The sequence below is a fragment of the Hydra viridissima genome, unplaced genomic scaffold (assembly GCF_058129835.1).
Source record: "Hydra viridissima isolate aposymbiotic clone 2 unplaced genomic scaffold, HvirCarnegie_v1 scaffold_11, whole genome shotgun sequence".
Lineage (NCBI taxonomy): Eukaryota > Metazoa > Cnidaria > Hydrozoa > Anthoathecata > Hydridae > Hydra > Hydra viridissima.
Window position 1 is genome coordinate 5,521,331 of NW_028324310.1, and position 16,518 is coordinate 5,537,848.

At 29.2% G+C, this 16,518-nt stretch overlaps 1 protein-coding gene across 2 annotated transcripts in view; it reads left to right on the forward strand.

Annotated features, from left to right (window-relative positions):
• Window positions 1–16,518, forward strand: part of LOC145191247 (uncharacterized) — a 29,522-nt gene that overhangs the window by 10,945 nt on the left and 2,059 nt on the right. For both annotated transcript variants that reach the window (XM_090067004.1, XM_090067005.1), the window contains exons 11-25: window positions 82–176; window positions 744–852; window positions 2,315–2,429; window positions 2,518–2,632; window positions 3,196–3,222; window positions 3,553–3,652; window positions 3,937–3,999; window positions 4,078–4,151; window positions 4,493–4,542; window positions 4,668–4,725; window positions 7,813–7,893; window positions 11,748–11,894; window positions 12,063–12,119; window positions 16,153–16,276; window positions 16,387–16,466. In XM_090067004.1, coding sequence (XP_089923130.1) covers window positions 82–176; window positions 744–852; window positions 2,315–2,429; window positions 2,518–2,632; window positions 3,196–3,222; window positions 3,553–3,652; window positions 3,937–3,999; window positions 4,078–4,151; window positions 4,493–4,542; window positions 4,668–4,725; window positions 7,813–7,893; window positions 11,748–11,894; window positions 12,063–12,119; window positions 16,153–16,276; window positions 16,387–16,466 — 1,295 coding nt within the window. The remainder of the gene's footprint in view (window positions 1–81; window positions 177–743; window positions 853–2,314; window positions 2,430–2,517; window positions 2,633–3,195; window positions 3,223–3,552; window positions 3,653–3,936; window positions 4,000–4,077; window positions 4,152–4,492; window positions 4,543–4,667; window positions 4,726–7,812; window positions 7,894–11,747; window positions 11,895–12,062; window positions 12,120–16,152; window positions 16,277–16,386; window positions 16,467–16,518) is intronic.

Sequence of the window (16,518 nt, forward strand, 5' to 3'; positions counted from 1 at the left end):
AATTTAAAAAATCTAACATTAACTTTTTTTTTAATAGTAGCATAAAAATAAAAACATTAAAGCTTAATTTTTATTACATAGGCACACACATTTCTGCACAAGATGGTTTGCTTATGAGTGATTATGAACTTACTTGCATGCTTGAGAAACACAAAAAAAAAAGAGTCTTATGTCAGGTAATTTAATCATAAATTTCAATTACATTTTTATTAAAGTAAAGCATTAACATGGCTTTTTCTTAATAAGGTATTTTTTTCAGTAAAAAGGTTACCTTTAAAATTTTATTTTGCATTTAACTTGATGAGGAGATAAAGAGTTTTTTGTTTTTTTTTTTTTTTTTTTTTTTGCAGTGTTTAATTTAAAAAGTCAAGTTTTAATTTGTAAATTTGCTCTTGTATTTTGTTCTTATTCTTTAGCACTGCATTATTATTAATCATTTTTTATTGGTATTACTGCAATACTTTTTAATCATTTATTACTAATCATTTTTTATTATATTTATATTTTACTAGCATTTATGTTGCTTAAAGATTTAATCATCAAAAAATTAATATTAAAAAATTTAATAAACTAATTTATAAACTTTGAAATAAAAAGAATTCTAACTTATTTGGAGAGTCAATTAGTTTTTGAATTCTCAAGAATTTTGTGGATTTTTCAAAAATGTAACAAACTAAAAAATTAGTAATAAATTTTTTTTTAATTTAGTGCAACATATAATTTTTACATTTCATTTTTTATAGGACCACCCAGATATGAATACAACTAATATCAGCCTGGCTGAATTAGTTATGCGGTGCAATGGTCTGAAGAAGACAACTTTAAGACAAAACAGTTCCAGCCTTAAAAATAGTATGTATTCCTACTTATTTTCTTTGTTTTAACATGTTATTTTTAGTAACCTAATTTCTTAAACATTTAAAGAAGTCAAACATTTAACTAATAATTGAATATTTTCATTTGTAAGTTTAGCCACTTTGGTGTGCAATGTAAATGTTTCTCAAATCACTTTGAATACTTATATTAATTTTAACTCATGTTTTCCTTTCATAAGAGTTTAAAATTTATTTTAAACTTAGTAAAACTCAATCAAACAAACTTTTTGTTTACAAAAAAAAAAGTTTTTTTGTAATGAAGAGTAATTTTTAAAAAAAGTTAAAATTAATACTATTTATCAGTTGGTTAAAATCCAAAGTTGACAGACATAGGTGCAATCTTTTCAGGGGAAAAAAATTAGCCATTAATTGCAATGTTAGGAAAACTATTTTTCAAAATAACAGAGGGTGGGATAAGTTCTTTTTTTTTTCAATAATAAATTTTTTTTACTTAAATGCAAAATTCATTACAAATATCATAAACAAATGATATTTATGTAAAGTGTTTTACAATATTTCATGTTGAGTTGAAGTCAAAGTTTAAAAACTTTTATAATTGTAACATTTTTTTATCATTAGAAATGTTCAGTTTCTGAAAAACTAAACTTGATGTTTCTGACATCTTCAGATTATTTTCTCAAATATTTCCAACAGATCAGCAGCTGAGATATTAGTTTTTAAAGTAATCCAATCTTTCCTACTTAAGAAAAAATCTGAAGGTGCCAAAAATGTCAAGTTTGAGGTAGTTTAAAGTTTCTTTGCAAATTCCAATGAAAATGTTTAGGTTCATATTTAGAAGACAGTACCAAAATAACACAACTCATTTCAAAAAACACACATCTCTTTTGTTTCTAATAGTTAGTGGACTTTCCTATCAAGTATGCTAAGTTCTACTTTAAATTTAAAATTACTCAGCATGCTTTTCTTGATTTTAAATGAAGCACTTGACATTAGTTCTATTAAAGTCAAAGCTGAAGGTGAAATTGCAGTTTAAATTAGAGTTAAGTTTCATTTAGGTCTAAGCTATTTTATTATTGTATGCACATTCATCAAATCCAGAAGGGGATTCAGCCAGCATTCACTGTTGGGAACATTATGCAATTTTAAAATGAGTTTTGTAGATTTTAAAAATTTAAATATCACAAATTAAGTTATTTTTAACTTTGGATTAAATGAAGTTACTATTGAAATTATATAAAAATACATTTTTTAAAATAGTTTTCTTTTAAAAAAATTAATGTATGTATGTATGTATGTATGTATGTATGTATGTATGTATGTATGTATGTATGTATGTATGTATGTATGTATGTATGTATGTGTTTATGTATGATATATATGTATATATATAAATATATATATATATATATATATATATATATATACACACACATAGACACACGCACACATACACATATACATATATATATGATTTATAGATGTTTCAACTCCCATCAATTGTAAAAGTATGAAGAAAAAGATTAAATCAAAGCTTGTAACAAATTCAACATCACCTTCAGCTCCTGCTACTTCTGAATTACTGGAAACCAAAAAGTTATTTTTTTTTTTATAACATTTAACAAATATTTTTTATATCAGTTTATGGTTTTCATTTTAAAATAAAAGAAAATTTTTTTCTTAGGATTCCAAAATCAGTTAAATGTCCACCAGTAACATTTCCGAAAATGGATTCTTTTTTTTCTTTAATTGGATATATCTTTGAAAGTGCAGAAAATAAAAAATGCTCTCTTACAACAGTAAGTTACCTTATCATCCAAATTGATGGAAATTTTGTTTCTCAGTTTTTACGAATTTTGTTACTTAGAGGAAAAAAAAAATTTTATTAAAATGTTTATAAAATATTTTAAAATATTTTAATAAAATTACATATTAATTCATTTGAATGAATTTATATGTAATTTTATATTTGAATGAATTTATATGTAATTTTATATTTGAATGAATTTATATGTAATTTTATATTTGAATGAATTTATATGTAATTTTATATTTGAATGAATTTATATGTAATTTTATATTTGAATGAATTTATATGTAATTTTATATTTGAATGAATTTATATGTAATTTTATATTTGAATGAATTTATATGTAATTTTATATTTGAATGAATTTATATGTAATTTTATATTTGAATGAATTTATATGTAATTTTATATTTGAATGAATTTATATGTAATTTTATATTTGAATGAATTTATATGTAATTTTATATTTGAATGAATTTATATGTAATTTTATATTTAAATGAATTATGTAATTTTTTCAAATATAAAATTACATATGTAATTTTCATTTAGTTAGAGGAAAAAATTCAAAAATGGCAGGTAAATATGGTTTTTGCCACTGCTTTGTTGATGTTTTTTTTGTTTATGGGGGAGGGGGTATTTCTATTTTTATGGGTCCTGTTCATTAGATAAGATAAATTTAAATCATTTAAGTCATCAAGAAAAATGTTTTTAAACTAAATTGTCTATTCTTTGTCTAAATGAAAAAAATTATATTTCCTTTATTTAACAAAAATTAAAAAATGATTTAAAAATTGTAAATAAAAGTTTTGATGAAAGGAGATAAAAAGATGTATTACTGTTTCTTTTTTATGTCTTAATATTTTATTTCAATTTTGTTAGATGAAAGTAATGATGTTTCTATTATAGAAGAATAAATCAGGAGACACATGTTCATGGAAGACATTGTATCCATCTTGGGTTCCATTTATTCCGTTTGCTATTGACTATATGTCAGGGAAGGGTACAGGTCAGTATCTAATTGGTGAAATATCAGATAATTGATATGTTACATAATTCTGTTAATAATTTTGAACGTGACAGTATTCAATATTACAATATAAAGTTTTATGTTAAACTTAACTCACTTATAAATGACAGCTGGTCAGTTTTTTTTATAAAAATGACCAGTCAGTTTTTTTTTTAGGAATTAGTTACATAATTGCTCTTTAAATTTTACAAAAGAAAATCAGTTTATTAAATAATATGCAACATATAAGGTTGTTGTTTTTTTTTTAATATTTTTTTTTCTAGCATCGCAATTATCTGAATTTACTCCTTTACTTCAGGCAGGCGATGACTGTTGGTCTTGGACTGGTTAGACTGATTTTTTGCTACTTTTTTGTAAAATAATTTTTTTTTTTTTTGTTTTCAATTATTACTGTGCATTTTAAGGCCCTGAGTATACAAATAAAAGCATTATCTTGCCATTGTGTAATCATTGGATGGACACTCTTGGCGAAGCAATGGTAAAGTTTTTTTTTTTTTTGGTTAAGTTTACCTGAATGAATTTTTTAAAAGTTAAAGCTTTTTTTATTTTTTCACAGTATAACATAATACAATAGTATTAATATGATACAATAATATTATGCCAATGTAAAAACAATATAGTAATATTGATAATATTATAGTAAAATAAAAATGTAATATTTAGTAATATATTATAATATATTAAGAATAATACTTTAAATTTTTTAAGGGAAAAGAAACTAAGAAGCATATAAATTTAGTTTTTGATTCTTTTTATTCAAATATCTCCTTTCTTTTAAAAGTTTTTTAAGATATAAGGTGTTAGCTTAATTATGTTCAGGCTCCTAACAGCAATAAAGAGTTTTATAAAGAGAAGATGGATGTTGACCGGTATGTTGTGAATGTTGATGAATGTTGATGGATGTTGATTTGATGCATAATTTACCTATTAAGCTTTTATTCTCTCTCTTTTTTTTTTTGTTTTTATTTTCCTAATAATTTTCCTTTCCTTTTAGCACAAATTATTCAGTTTGTGTAAGTTCAAATGAGCAGAAAGAAGAATTTCGAAGACAAGTATGTTTTATGATTTTCTTAAAAAATATTTGCTCTGTAAATATATAGAAGTTCATACAATTAGTAGTTTTATCTTAGGCATTTAAGTAATTTATGTATTCGTTATATATAATTTGTAATTGATATATATCAGATTTGTTGATATTTAGTAATTAATATAAGTCTTTACAAAGAGATAACAAATTTGAAAACAAATATGAAGTTTACTTATTTGTGCTTCAATTTGTTATTTTTTTCAAAAGCTTTTAGAGAAAAAAATCAAGATCTTTGCCTTCAAAAGCTTTCCTGGGGTTATTTGAAAGTTGCCAACTGTTTGACAAGAGATAATCTAAATGTGTTCACTGCTTTTTTATTAGTATAATTAATTATAAATGGTTTTTGTTTAACAAAAAGTTGTAGATGCATATATATATATATATGTATATATATATATATGTATATATATATATATATATATATATATATATATATATATATATATATATATATATATATATATATATATATATATATATATATATATATATATATATTTGCCTTAAGTTTTCTCTCTATTGAAGTTTTTATTGTTATTTTAAAAAAATTTTATGGTGTTAGTAATCTCTGATTGCACAGGCCTGCAAAATGAGAGTCATAACTTCCTCTCTGGAATTTGATAGCTGATTCTAGGGTATTTTGGTGCGCTGATTACGATTATGTACTTAGTTTTTCTCTATCACCTCCAGATTTTTCAAAAAAGGCACAGATAGAAAATAGCAAAAAAACAGAAGATTTCACATAAAAAAATATATATTTAAAACAGAACATTATTTTTAACTTAAAAAACTACTAAAATATAATAACAACTTAACACTAGTCTAAATAACATTTAAATTTCATTTGTGGAACCTGGTCCTTTTCTCCTGGAAGCTTCGGTTGTGTGATTTTCGCTTAAATTTCCGGTATGGATCGTCGCGCTTCAATAACCAACAATAGTCCGCCATCATGTTGGTATTCCATCTTCCTTGATACCGGACTTCAAGCTCTTTCAAATCTTGGTGAAATCTTTCACCTTGTTCTTCGCTAACGGCTCCTAGATTTTCTGGGAAGTAATCAATATGAGAATTTAAGAAATGAAGTTTAATGCTCATATTACAACCCATTACACCCAAATTGGAAATCATTTTGGCCACTATTTCTTTATAGTCGGAGCTTTTATTGTTCCCCAAAAATTTTGTCACCACTTCCTTAAATGACTGCCATGCTTGCAACTCGATATCATTAAGTTTTTCATCAAACTTTTCATCCGACATTAATTTCCTAATATCAGGGCCGACGAAAATTCCTTCTTTTATCTTAGCTTCTGATAAAGATGGAAAAACTGAATGCAGATATTTGAAGCCTTCCCCCTCTTTATTTAAAGCCTTCACAAATTGCTTCATTATACCCAATTTGATGTGCAATGGTGGCAGTAAAACTTTTTCTCTGGGAACCAAACTCTGTTTAAGTACGTTTTTGAATCCTGGGGTTAGTTCAGTTCTTGGAGTCCATTCCTTTTTGGTTCAATAATGTTGTTTATCCCGGCTATCCCACTTGCAAAGAAAGCACGGGTATTTTGTATAACGACCTTGTTGGCCTAGTAGCATGCTTATGATTTTCAAATCTCCACACAACATCCAACCCTGTTGCTCATAAGCTATATTAGTCAAAAGCTTTTCCAAATTTTCATAACATTCCTTTAAATGGACAGAATGTGCAACAGGTAACGAGGCATATGTATTCCCATTATGCAGAAGAACTGCTTTCAAACTTCTTTTTGAGGAGTCAATAAACAATCTCTACTCGTTAGGATTGTATTCAATGTCGTACATTTTCATCAAGCCTGGAATATCTTTACAGAACACTAAATCTTCATCTTCAGCGAAGAATGGAAGAAAATCTTTTTCTCTGTGACGGTACCATGAAAATGAAGTACCAGGTGCCAGCATATTTCTTTCTTTTAATCGTGATCCGAGGAGTTCCGCTGCATCTTTGGGAAGATTCAAATATCTTGTCAAGTCGTTTAAATGTGACTGTGAAAAGAGCTGACAAGCGTCAGAATCTCCATGAAATTCAGGATCAGATTGGTGTACATCCTCTTCCTCTATATCACAGTCAGAATTTTCAATTTGTAGAGCTGGAACCGGGGGCTGCACCATTTTTGAATCGCCAAATATTGCAGGCGAAACTGATGACACGTTTGGATAGTTTATGTCCCTTTTATTTTTTGAATTGTATCCAGTTATGTCACAACAACAAAAGTAGCAATCTTTAACATGGTCGTTAGGCTCTCTCCATAGCACAGGCGAAACGATTTTGAAGCTATTTTTCTGTCCTTTTGACCACTTGCGAAGTTCTAATAAACAAGTCGTACAAATTTTATGAGGTGCCCAAGTTTTGTCTTGGTTACTTAAAACGAGTCCAAAATAACTTTTATAAATATTTTTTACAAAGTCTGTAATACTGTTTCGTTGTTTTATCACCATAAATTTCCCGCAAATATAACAGAAACAATTAGTAGAGTTTAAACAACTTCGCGATGCCATTTTAAAGTTTATGTTGCAAGATGCGCACTTCAACAGTTAAATTTCTAAATCAGTGCGGGTACTTATACAAAAATCCTTTGGTTTACCTTAATTACACCCTTTTCTAATAATATTCACAACAATTAGTTAATATTAACAAATCATTATGTAATAATGAGCTCATTACTAAATTAAGCCAAAATGACTTGTTTTTGACATGTTTAATGTGAATTACTAATACTTATTATGTAGTCATTAACAAATTACTAATTGGCGTTAATTTCTATGTTCCCTTACACTAATTATATGAAATAAAAATTGAGCTGAAGTAAATTAATAACGTTTTAGACATTTCAAAAGGTAGGTGCTCAAACATTTTAAAGCAAAATCTTAAATATTCCATATCAAAAAATCCTGATGTGATGGATTTTTTTTATTATTTTTCTCGTAATCAGCACATCAGAAACTATAAAAAACGTTACTCAGATTTTAAAGAGGAAAACCATTGCAGGCCTGTTTTGTTAATAGATAATTTTGTTTTTAGGAGAAAGAGAGGTTTTTAAAGCCTTACATGCCTTTTGTTTACACTCTTCATGGATACAGTTCTATTGCTGCCCCTGTTAAGGTATAGAAAGATAATACTAATTATTTGGTATGCTTAAATCATTTATGATTTATGAAGATAAACTATTTACAAATTTCTAAATGTTCGCATTTTTTAATAGGATATGCATGTGAACATTAATGTAAATGTTTCCATACATATCCTATAAAAGTATGCATGTGAAAATAAAAACTGTTAAAAAAACCTTAAATAAAAGTTTATTTATCAGAGTTTAGACCCTATAGTACAAAAGATAATTACAAAAGACAGGTATTGAAGAAATACTAAACAAAAAAACTGATCTTCAGATATTTGTAAGATTTTTATGGTATTATTTTTGTTACAAATTCCAGGAATTAGTCTCCATGTTCTGGATGCCCCTACTGTCTCTTAAACCTGGTCTAGTTTAAATTTTGCATAAATACCTTCACCATATTGTTCAGCAAAGCTACCCAGTTCTTGGGAATGCTGCTCCACAAGTATCTGTATAAGATACTGTATGAATTTTCTGTTTTGTTTATTTTTACAGATCTAGACTCAAAATAATTCCTACCAATCTGTGGGAAGCTGTAATTGGGTCTAGATCCTATAGACAGATATAAATTGTCTACTTTATGTTTGTCATTTTTTTTCATCAGAGAGATTTTTTGTAGAAGTATTATAAAAATACATTGTTCTTTTCACACTTTAAAAAAATAAGTCTTTAACTAATGAGAAATTTTGAAACAAATAGTTTATCTGATTGCCTTGAAGAGAAGGTAGAACAAATGGAGTTTTTATAAGATTGGCTACAGTATGGAGGAGTTACAGTTTGGTATGACAGTTCTGTAAAACATTGCTATGGGTTCAGATTTGGGTATATTTTTGTCCAAAGAAGAGGTGATTGGCAGAATTACAGTTTTGAATATTTTTAACATTCTAGTTAAAGTAATTTGTTTGCCAATGAAATAAGATAAATAAAAATTTGTTTATATTAATTTACTGTAAATTTGTACACATTACACATACTTATTTTAAATTGTATTAGTTGTAATCATTATAAAGCTTAACTCTGAACATCTAATATATAAAGCCCAAAGTTTGTATGCGTGCATGTGGGTGTGTTCTTTATACAAATCCACAATTTTGATCTTATCCTCACCAAATTTTGCACACAGGTCTATTTTTTTCCAGGTTTTAGACCAGGTTTGGACCAGCCCTGACTCAATGTTCAAGGTGCTTATGGCTGGAACCAAGCTCCAGCCCCCTCTGACATATCCTTGCCCACAGTGAGGAGGTGATTAAGAAGCTAATAGTTTTAATAGTTTTTACCAATGAAATGCCAAAAAATTGTAAATATGTGTAGCACTTTTATATGATGGTTTTTGAGGGATATTTTTGGAAAAGTATATGGTATACGGTATAAATTAGACAGGCTTTGGTTTGGAGAGAAGATTATTGTGAGTTATTGATGTGTTTGTTGCGAAAAAGCTACATTACCACAGTGTGATTTAGTTCCCAAAAACATAACTAAATAGCTACAATTGCATTTCTGATTAATATAGTAAAATTTTATATCTAATAGCTGGAAAACCCAGCACATTACAGGTGTTCCCACTATTTTAATAGAAGATATCAATGATTTCATAATATTTAGTTTATATTTCAAATGCCTTTTTTCTGATAAGTACTTTGTAAAGTAAAAAAAAGGTTTCGTTTGCGTGGTTTTGAAACAAGAGGTTACTTTGATACAGTAATTGCTGTTAAACAGTTCTTATTTGAATAAAGTAGAGCTTAAGTCAACATAAGTTCCAAATAGTCTAAAGAATGGTTGTGCACATTTTGTGATAAAAATCTTTTTTAAGTATCTCCAATTTATTTTTACCTATTGATGATTTTTATAAAACAATTATATGAGTTCACTTAATCCAAGGATTAGTTTAGTAGTTTAAAGCTCTGTTGAAATGTGTTTTGTAGAGAAACTGCTGTGTAAAAATTTAACTTTTCAAGATTAGAAAAGTTGATTTTTGTATTCAATACGCAGTGACGTGAAAATATATTCATAAGCTTTAACATTCAAGGACACCTCATTGACCCTTTAACAATCTTTTTTTTTAGTAAATGTTCTATTTAGTAAACAATATTTGGTGTAGTATTTAAAATAAAAACAAGCAAGTAAGAAATAATAACTATGCAAAAAAAGGTTTTTATTCATTATGTCTATTTTTATATAAGTTAGGTATATTTTAGATATGTCTTACAAATAAAATTAAAAATTTACTTTAGTATGATGTTTCAAGGCATCACATAGTATCTTGTTGGAGTTTCTTTTTTGGCTGTTGGACCAAAATAAGTGTTGCACATAAATAAGCTTTGCGCATAAATAAATTTGTATTGACTTTTGTATTGACTTTTGTATTGACTTTTAACTAGTTTTGATCGAAGTTCCAGATTTGTTTTATCACCATAATTTTTTTGATAAAGAATATAATGTTAAATATGCAGATATCTAATAATTGAAAGAAAATTTTTTTTAAATATTTCTTTCCTCTTTTCCTGGTTACTGGGTAATGATAGGAGTATTGATCTAAATGACCAATGCCACCCATAGTTTAATTAAATGAGCCATAGTTTGTAAGTTGTTTTGATCTTTTTTTTTCAGCTGTTAGTACCCATAGTTTAATTGTAATCAAAAGTTTCATTATTACTGTTCTCATCTTTTTTTGTTGGTATCTTTTCTGTAGTATGATGGCTAGCAAACATTTCTTTCATGTCATTTTAAAATCATTCCATTCCCTCTGTAGTATGATGGCTGGCAAACATTTCTTTCTTGTCATTTTAAAATCATTCCGTTCCCTCTGTAGTATGATGGCTGGCAAACATTTCTTTCATGTCATTTTAAAATCATTCCATTCCCTCTTTAGGCAGTCACAATATATATCATCTTTTTTCAATTTAGCCTGGATAAATTTAGGTGTTTCCTTTCTATTTGCTCTCTAGTACTATATATGTCAGTGCTATGTTGATGTGTAATGATTGTCAGTGGTTACACAATAACATTGATTTAAGATTGGCTTAAGTGGAGATGTAATTGTTTAAGCTGTTAGTACAACTTCTTTATAGGTTTCATTCATCATCCTTTCCAGTGTAGATCAACACAGGAAATAGATAGCTGCTTTGAGATTACCACAGTAAATATAATTTAATATCAAAGTGAGATCGTTTTATGGGTATATATTGCACCCATCCTAAGCGACCTTTATATAACAAAACTTTCGTAGTTTGGATGGGTATCATGATCCAAGCCTTCATCGCAAAAATATAAACTTTTTTTATGCTCGTCTTTCTTCTTTGGTTTATTAGTTTCAGAAAAATCAGTATTACAAATATTTCATTGGCAGTCCAATAGTGCCTCTTGTTTAGTATTTTTACTATGCTTTATAGAATATTTCATTGGCAATCCAATACTGCCTCTCGTTTAGTATTTTTACTATGCTTTATAGAATATTTAATTGGCAGTCCAATACTGCCTCTCGTTTAGTATTTTTACTATGCTTTATAGAATATTTATAGTTAAGAAGATCATTTCTGTCCACTAATTCTCACCGACTAGAAGAACAGCGCTCAGCATGTCTGTTAGTTTTCAAAACTAATAATTTTAAAAACGTATTGTCAATCTACAGTTTGAAATAATCTAGTACATCAAATTTGTCAGGAAGAGGAAAAGTGATCCTGATGCGGCAATAAGCGGAAATCGTTGACGATGAAGATTTGGAAGACAAAGTTATTCTGAAAGTCAATTTTATGATATTTGAAGATTTCTTAAACGAACCATAGTTTGTAAGTTGTTTTGATCTTTTCTTTTTTCAAAATTTTTAAAATTTCCTTTTTTTTAGGGTGTATTTAAAGATAGTAACTTTGATACAGCTAAAGCTAGAGAGCATGCAATGCTTGTTTCTGAACGTCCTGCTTATGTTACTATCCTTAGTTTGGTTCGTGACGCTGTTGCAAGGTTACCGAATGGGGAAGGTACTAGAGCTGAGGTAAAAATTTTTCTTCTTTTAAAGTTTTCTTAACTTTTGTCGAATCTTTGGTAATAATCATATGAGTGATCAATAACAAATGATCATTTGAATTATTGATAAAGACTCATCGATAAAAATTATTTTATCTAATCATAATTCACAATGAGTTTTTTCAAATTTTGCTAGGTTTGTCTACTTTTACGCGACTCTCAATTTTTGAATCCAAAGGCTACAGATAGTCAGGTGTTTTTTGGTTTTTATTTTTTTTCTTGGTTTTTGTAGTTTAAACGCACTAATTTATGCCTGTAAACTACAGTTGAATACACTAAATCATCATCGCGAGTTCCGATGGGCTGTTGGGCCTGGACCAATAGGATCCAGGGTATATGTGATCTATACTATAACCACACCATCCGCTATACGATTTGTGCGAAAGGACCCCTGGTTCTAATGTGGCGGTCACAAATAATTGGCGGATGCCGAGTGTGGTAATTCGACTGCCAAATGGGAGCAATGTTATCCACCTAGCTCGAAAGTGCTCATAACTAATTTCCTTACAAAACGAGACTATACGACTTGTACGAACAAACATATGCAAACACCATATAAAACTTATGCATAAATAATCTTTAACAATCTTTTTTTAAGCTTTTTTTGTTCTAGCAATTACTTTTATATTCTTTCATCAATCTTTACTTAACTCTAGTATGGGAAGGTTTTGGTGCGCACTGTTTGCTTACGCTGAGATTGATTAAAATAGCTGGCATATGAAATTTCTAATAATAGTAAAAAGCGCAAATATTTGGTTCAAATCACTTTGAATTAACTCAAAAATAGCTAATAGGTTTAAAAAAATGTTAAGTGGTTGGAAATTCGTTTCCTGAAAGTAAAAATAATAATTCAGTCCAGCCCCAAGGGACCGCACTCAGTATAAAATTGAAGCCAGTAATTAAACTTTCTCTTCTACAAAGTGCCCAACTGCTTAGACGCCGTGTACCTGATAATATTATTTGTCCGTATCCGAGTCTCGAGTCCACTTAAAACGGTAAGAATACTTCATTTTTATAATACTACCAAAGAGTCAGCGAGTCTCCTCTCTTAATTAATCTGAACGGTACTTATTTCAAAAATATTAGTGCTTTACAAAATTGGAGCACGTGCTCTTTTTAGCATAGTAGTGGACCTAGATGGTGGTGTAGGTCATGGGACTTGGCGCTATAGTCTCTTCGAAACACCATGGTGACAAAATCATGACCCTGACGAGAAGGTCACCTTAACCACTACACTAATAATTGGAACAAAGCACAAATGTTTTTTTTCTTTTTCTACCTAACTAGTCTCCTCCTAATCGCTAGCATTAAAACCAGTTAAAGCCGTTAAACATTTTTGAAATATATATTTGATGCATATATTTGCTGTGTATATGTGAATATATATATAGATTTGCAAAGTTTAAGTGGCAAGTATAGAAACCCAAAGACAGTCGATTTCAGCGAAAGTATTTAGTAAACTAGAACTTTTAAGGCTCGCCTAAATCAAATAAGCATGTGTGCTATTACTTAAATCTTGAATAAGGATACGTTTGCGTAGCTTAGTGGGTTGTAAAATGATCGTTCGTAAAGCGTCTCAGGTTCGACGCGAAGGTAGCGCCGCATTTTCGAATCTTTATTCTTTTTCCGGAAAGTTGAGTTTTTGTCTTCAAGATCGGTTAATTCAGCGTCTTCAATAAGCATACAAACTAAAATGTTTTATTAATCAGTAGTCGAACCGAAATTTAATACTCATATAGAATAAGGTTAGAAAATATTATGATGAAAATAAAGTTAGAAAATATTACGAGCAGATACTTAATAAAGTTAGAAATGTTAAATCTCTATAAAAATAAACGAATATTAACACTAGGCTAGAACAAGAAGACTTAGGAGAGAAAAACATTGAGAAAGGTCAATATCAAAACGAATATTGACACTAGGCTGGAATTAAGAGATGCAGGCTAAAAATACCGTGATATAGGTCAATTTTAAAACGAATATTGACACTAGGCCAGAAGTAAGTGAATCAGGCTAGAAACACAGAGGGATAAGTCAATATTAAAACGAATATTGACGCTAGGCTAGAACTTACAGATACAGGCTAGAAATACCGCGACATAGGTCAATATTAAAACGAATATTGACACTAGGCTAGAATTAAGAGAATCAGGGTAGAAATGAACTGAGAAGGGTCAATAGTAGAACGAATATTAACACTAGGCTAGAATTAAGAGATGCAGGCTAAAAATACCGTGATATAGGCCAATATTAAAACGAATATTGACACTAGGCCAGAAGTAAGTGAATCAGGCTAGAAACACAGAGGGATAAGTCAATATTAAAACGAATATTGGTGCTAGGCTAGAATTTGGAAATTCCGTGATCTAGTTCAATATTAAAACAAATTTTGGCACTAGGCCAGAAATAAGAGGATCAGGCTAGAACCACACGGAGATAAGTCAATGTTAAAAACGAATATTGACACTAGGCTAGAATTAAGGGATTTAGGCTTAAAATACCGTGATATAGGTCAATATTACAACGAATATTGACGCTAGGCTAGAACTTAGTAAGTCAATAATAAAACGAATATTGACACTACGCTAGAATTTAGAGATTTAGTCTAGAAATACATTGTGAGTAATCAATATGAAAGTGAATATTGGCACTGGCTAGAACTAAAAGGCTCAAGCTAGGATAACACTGAGATTCAGGCTAGAATGACACTGAGATAAGTCAATAGTAAAACGAATATTGACACTAGGCTAGAATCACACTGAGATAAGTCAATAGTATAACGGATATTGACAGTAAGCTAGAACTAAAAGAATCAGGCTAGAAATACACTGAGAATGGTCAATATGAAAACGAATATTGACACTAGGCTAGAATCACACTGAGATAAGTCAATAGTATAACGGATATTGACAGTAAGCTAGAACTAAAAGAATCAGGCTAGAAATACACTGAGAATGGTCAATATGAAAACGAATATTGACACTAGGCTAGAATTAAGAAATTCAAGTTAGAATGACACACTGAGATAGGTCAATAATAAAACGAATATTGAAACTAGGCTAGAGCTAAGAGACTCAGGCCAGAATCACACACTGAGATAAGTAAATAGTAAAACGAATATTGACACTTGGCTAGAACTAAGGGACTCATGCTAGAAAGACAATAACATTGGGCAATATGAAAACGAATATTGACACTCGGTTAGAATTAAAAGATTCAGGCTGGATAGACACTGAGAATGGCCAATATTTAAACGAATATTGACACTAGGCTAGAATGGTCAATATGAAAACGAATACTGACACTATGCAAGAATCAAGAGACTCAGGCTAGAATCACACTGAGATAAGTCAATAGTATAACGGATATTGACACTAGGCTAGAACTAAGAGAATCAGGCTAGAAATACACGAAGCAAGATCTTTATCCGATCGGAAATTTCAACAATAAAACGAATATTGAAATTAGGCTAGAATTAAGAGTTTCAGGCTCGAATTGCGCTGAGCAAAAACTTGATCCGAATTAAAATGCCAATATTAAAACGAATATTCACACTAGGTTTATGCTAAGAGAGTAGGACTAGAAATACCCTTAAGAGAATCTTGAATTAATCAGGGATTAGAAGTTTAAAACAACTATTGACACATGTTTAGAACTAAGAACTTTAGGCTAGAGTTGCACTAGGCAAGAACTTATGCAAAGTAGAAATGTCAATATTAAAGCGAATATTAACTTATGGCTAGAACATAGAGAATAAGGCTAGAAATGCGTTTAGTGGAATCTTAATTTAATCAGAACTTTGATCAGGGACTTCAGATTTAAAGGAAATAAAAGCGTTAGGTATAACTTTGATGACTCTGATGTATTAGGGAATATTGATTGAGGGAGGGCTGTTTGACGATCTTATGCGTGTGCGGCGTTGAGCATAGAAACTTTTTCATCGACGTGACTCTTTAATTTCTTCATCTGTGTGAGTCTTTAGTTCACTCTGGACATCTGTCCGAAAACAATTTTACTAATTCCACTCTTAGGGCTTATGCTAGTTCTTCCCTGAGGCGTTCACTGCTCAGTCTTGACCAAGCAACGCAATTCTATTTCCAAATAAGAGAAAACATTTATGCCTGTAAACTACAGTTGAATACACTAAATTATGTAACACACTAATGTATATAAGTATAATTTAAAAAAAACTTATTTGATTTTTTTAATCGGTAATTTGTGGATAGGTTAACAATGTCGTAAGTGGTGCATTAGACCGCTTACATGCTGAGAAAGATCCATGTGTGAAGTTCGATCCAGTTCGAAAGGTGTGGTTATACTTGCATCGATATCGAACCGTTGATGAGCTAGGTTATAAAGTTTTTATGAGTTTTAAGTTTCATTATGAAATGTTGTTTTTTTATTAACTTAATAGTAAATTTAAATCTTATAGATAATTTTTTTTTTTTTTTTTTTTTCAGAGAAGTTACATCAAGCTAGTGGTGCTGCCGTTCTAGCAAAAAAACAGCTCTCCTCTACCAAACCGAAAGTTGCAAAAGTGGTATTCAATGTTGTTTTTTTTTATTGTTGTTGTTCTTTTTATTGGCTATAAA